A 5,105-nucleotide genomic window follows, 5' to 3' on the forward strand; every position below is an offset into this window, starting at 1 on the left:
GTCCAGAAGCACAAGGAGATTTTACTCATTGGTGTCAATTAGGCGGTTTGTGGACTTTTGTTTTCTCTCCACGGTGCTTTCAGACTAATAGGTTTCATGTTACGTCAATTTGAACTTGCTCAATTTGTTCAATTGTGACCTTATAATGCAATCGCATTCTCTACTCCAATTGCTGTTTTTGTTTTTGTATTCCTGATTTATCCGCTAGGTCAATCTGGTTGGTTCTTTGCGCCCAGTTTTGCTGTCGCAGCTATATTTCGATTCATCCTCTTTTTCTAAGGGTTTCATAATTGGACATTAAACCCATTTCATATGATGAGGGTTGTCAGTGTATTAGGCGCTGCCCTTCTATACGCTATTCATGGTGCTACCGTAGAAAATACTTTATTTGAAGATGATGATGGCGCAAATACATTCCATACTTTTAACCTAACTCAAGCAGAAGAAACTTATTCAATGGTCACCGCTAACTGCTTTTGGGTAGCGAAAATTTCTGACCATTATTAAAAAATAAAAAATCTTAGTACTAAGAGTATAATAATATTCAGGATATAGATACATCACAATTTTAAAGTAGGAGGGTGTTATGTGTATACTAGTCTCTGAGCATGTGCTCACGTGCATGCTCAGAGGTTTTTCTATATTTTTTTGGTAAAAGTTAATAATTTGCATCTATTACAATTTATAAATATTTTTTATTTTTAAACAAATAAAAATAATAAACTTTAGAGATAAACAGTAATTATAATGTCTTTTTTAAACGTAAAAGAAAAAACCCTAAATTTTAAGAATTCTCTTTTTGAATTTAAAATTAAATTTGTTATTAGACATTAATGACCCTATTTTTAATAAAATTTACTCTTTATTAATGAGAATATTTTTGAACCACATAAAAATCCAATTGAAAGAGAAAAATAATATTATACATAGTATAGATTACATATATTACAAATCCCCGATAAAACCATCTATATTTAAAACCAGGGTGTGCGGGAAAGGGATAGCTTTGTATTTTGTAATACAAGCTGAGAGAGACAGACAGAGAGAAACGTGTCTCTCTTAGGAGCAAAGAGAGAGGTTCGTGGTGATATCTGTCATCTTCTTCGTTTCTTTACCCATCTCAATTCCCAATGACAATGAGAGAGATAGAAGAGTACTAAGTTGCTTCTGGTTTTGGTCTGGTTAAACGTGGGAGTGAGTGAAAAAACCTAGGATAAAAAGAACTTTGAGATAGCTCAGTCAAAAAGAGAGAGAGAGAGAGAGAGAGAGAGAGAGAGACTAGTTCATAGTATTAGTACACAACACTTTTTACTATACTCAATTCCTTTTTATTTTTCCCACCCCTCGTAACTAAACCGTACTTTAATTCCTCAAAATCAAATCTGGCTGTTTTATGCTTTATGGATCCGTTTTTCTCGCTTCTTCACCATCATAACCCACAAGTTTTTTAGCTTCTCAAACTCTCTCTCCCTTTCTCTCATTCATTCATATACAACTTATATATCAAGTGGTCCAAGTTTCTCACTGTGAGCAAAGATTGCAAATTTATTGTGTCACTTTCATTCTGATTTTACCATTTTTAGAGAGAAGCTTTTTCTAGACCCTCCCACAGAAAAGCAAGAGAGAAGTTGGGTCTACAGTGATGGGCAGGGAAAAGCATTGGGGTGGAAGATCCTCCAACTCCAAGAGTAATACTGGTGTTGCTGGAGGAGATCAGAAAGACACCGCCTCTTTTTCTGGTTGCATGAGTGCTGTCTTTCAGTTCTTTGATTTTCATCAGTTTCAGTTTGGTTTACATCATCAACAACCATCTTTCAACTCTAACTCCGTACCCACTATTCCCAAAGGTAGATAGAAGTTACAACGCTCTCTTTCTCAATTTTCAATTTTCATTAATGTGACTGATTTTGACTAGTCTGTTTGAAAATGACTTGACTAGTTTGCTTGATTATTCATCTTAAAATTTTACGGCTGAGGTTTGATTGTCATTGTTGATATATTTATGTGTTTTTTTGTAATACAGGAATTGAAGCACCGAGAAATAGCTTGGAATCACATGAGGTTTCATTGTCATATATTACAAGAGAAAGAGAAGAAGAAAAAAATTTAGATATCCAAGTAAGTTACTGTATTCAAAACTTTTTTTGAAAAATTATTCTAGCTAGCTAGGTTGCCACCTTCGTCTATTTTATTTTTTCTTTTCCTTATTATTATTATTATTATTATTATTATTATTTTGTAAAGTGAGTTATGATGTGATAATGATGGTGTTGAACCTCTAATATCGTAATAAATTTTGAAAATCCAGATGGGTATCCAAATTAAAACATGTGGACACACAGAACCAAAAGCTGGAGCTCCAAATGATTTTTCCTCAGAAATCAGCAACTCTCCTGGGACCAAGACCCCAAATTTAGTAGCAAGACTAATGGGTCTTGACCTTCTTCCTGAAACTCAGTCACCCTCTTCTTTTTCCTCAACTCATGGTACACCAAAACCTCTTTCAAAGTCACATTCACACCCTCTTCACCCAAGGCAACCCCTCCAATGTAGACCAAGAAATAGTTTAGAGTTCAATGACATTACTGGTACTTGCTCTTTGCCAGAGACTCCTAGAATATCCTCAGCTAGAAGATCAGATGTGGATCATCATCACAGACTGTCACTTCAAATAAACAAGGAGAACATGGGTGGTAGTGAGGACTTGGAGTTCTCTCGGTTTTCATATTTGAGAAGGAGAGAGCTCAGAGTATATGAAGATGAGAACAACAGAAGTCCAAGTCAATACGCTAGGCAAATTGTGAAGCAAATGAAAGAAAAAGTTAGCAGGAAAGTTGGGCTTGACATCACAAACACTATCGCCAACAGAGACCTTCAAGGAAGAAATGAGCTTGTTAGCCAATTTAAATCCAAGAAAGCTTCAAAGGGGTTCAACAAATTTGTAGAAGAATCAAGTCCAGGCAAGCAGTACTACTCAAGTACATCTTCTTGCTCTCCAAGACTCAGATTCTTTGAGCCCAAGAGTAAACCAAGCACAACACCACCACCCACCAAAGAGAAAGCCTTCCATTCTTCAAAATTCTTGTCTTTAAAACCTCAACCACTCAATGTTCAGCCACAACCCATTAAAGTCTCAGTGAAGCCTAAACCTCAGACATTGCAAGAGCACCATCAGGACCAGAAATGTAAAAAGAGTGGCACTGAAAGGCTCAATCAGAGGCTAAAGAAGCCTCCACAGACATCAGATATAATCCGAAACAAGCAAGAAGAACAATTTGTTCGTCCATCAAAGACAGCCACCAGAGCCAACATTCCAGACAAGAAATGCAAGAAGACACCATTGTCAAGTGAGCTTCTCAACATCAATGTCCCAACTCGTGTCCCAGTCAAAAAAGACCCTTCACCACCAGCCACCAAAATTCCTCAAAAACAGGTACTCTCTTCTCATTTTTCCATTACTTTGTTTTTTTAATGAACTAGTAAGTACTACACGTATTATTCCTGTTATCTTGGTTAGTAATTTATGGTTTAATTTGATGAACTTATTTTTAACTATTTAATTTATGTTTTTTTAATTTATGAGTGACGGTAGGTACTCCCTTTTCATTTTGAACTAGTACTAAATGTATTTTTCCTGTTATTTTGGTTAGTAATTTATGGCTTAATGTGAATTTGGATGACTTATTTTTATCAACTTATTTAATTTATGAGTATTGCTAAAAATAATATAAATTTTATTACTTAAACGGTTAAACCTTATATACTGATATCTCATCAACAATAAAAAAAAAATTCAAATATTTACTTATATTTTTATTATGCTTTTGAAGGGATGTCAATTACATTTCTTTACCAAATATTTTAATTAATTTATTTATTGTATAAAAATAAAGTTATAACTTGAAAAAAATATAATTTAAAAGATTTTTTTTTTTTTAAGTAAAAAAAATGAACTCTACCGAAACGAAGTCTTATCTGTTAAATTATTTTCTTTTGTTGCATTGATCTGTTAACTTATTATTGTTACTGTGTTGTGGGAACATTGTCTCAGCTGTTTGATGCTCAAGAATCAATATGTGGTTCACAGTTATCTAGTTGTTCGAGCCAAGAGTACAAACAAGAAGAGACGCACACGCTCAAAACCCAAGAAAGCAGCATCATCGACGACAGATCTAACGGTGTCTTCACCACCGGAGCTAGTGGAGCCGAATATCATGAGTTCGTTACCAATATACTAAGCTGTACTGGCATAGACAGAGATACCATTGTGTCCTTCACCAATTGGTTCTCTCCATCTCACCCTTTAGACCCATCTATCTTCCACCAACTCGAACACTATCAACACACTACAACTACGAGTCATGAATTGGGCTACGGGTGCAATCGAAAACTACTATTCAATCTTGTTGATGAAATTTTGGTTGAGATTTTGAAGCCATTCATAAACATGAAGCCATGGGCGGCTAGCTCAATTATTGGTCACGATTGCTGTCACATAGGTTCACAAGTAATTGACACGCTGTGTGAGAAAATTGGAAGCTTCCCACGAGCCAAATGTTGTGTTCTTGAAGACATAGATGGTTTGGTTGACAAAGATTTGAAGGGTGGTTTGAAGGTCCAAAGTGAAATGGCATTTGAGGAAGAAGGGGAAGGAATAGTAATGGAGATAGAGAAGGACATATTGGACACACTCATGCATGAAATGGCTATGGAATTTTGGTGTTCGATCCGTACGTAGTTAGCAAAAATACAAAAATACACAACAAAAAAAAAAAAGAGGGGGGGGCGGGGGGGTTGAGAGACAAGGATGCAGATGGGTCACATGGGTTATTCACGTGATGAGATGCTATTGGTAGGGTTGGGACTTGTAGAGAGAGATTGTTTGAGGATTGTAATTGTGGGATTAGACTCCCCGACAGCATTAGATTTCTGATTGGTTCTCAAAAGAATACCATACTCTGCCAGAGGAATCCCATTTCATCTCTCTCTCTCTCTCTCCCCTACCCAATTTGTATATTTTTGTATTCTCTCTTACTTTTTTAATTTTTTTTAATTAATTAATTAGTGTTTTTTTTTCTTTTGAGAAAATAATTAATTAGTTGTTT

At 35.4% G+C, this 5,105-nt stretch overlaps 1 protein-coding gene across 1 annotated transcript; it reads left to right on the forward strand.

The window, feature by feature from the left end:
* The first annotated feature begins 1,384 nt into the window (after nt 1-1,384).
* On the forward strand, nt 1,385-4,778 carry LOC142618913 (uncharacterized). Its single transcript, XM_075791971.1, has 4 exons — nt 1,385-1,847; nt 2,024-2,118; nt 2,309-3,433; nt 4,052-4,778. Exons 1-4 carry the CDS (start codon nt 1,643-1,645, stop codon nt 4,736-4,738), a joined length of 2,112 nt encoding a protein of 703 aa, XP_075648086.1. The 5' UTR covers nt 1,385-1,642; the 3' UTR covers nt 4,739-4,778.
* Nucleotides 4,779-5,105: the final 327 nt, after the last annotated feature.

Source organism: Castanea sativa, chromosome 12, assembly GCF_040712315.1.
Source record: "Castanea sativa cultivar Marrone di Chiusa Pesio chromosome 12, ASM4071231v1".
In the NCBI taxonomy this organism is placed as follows: domain Eukaryota; kingdom Viridiplantae; phylum Streptophyta; class Magnoliopsida; order Fagales; family Fagaceae; genus Castanea; species Castanea sativa.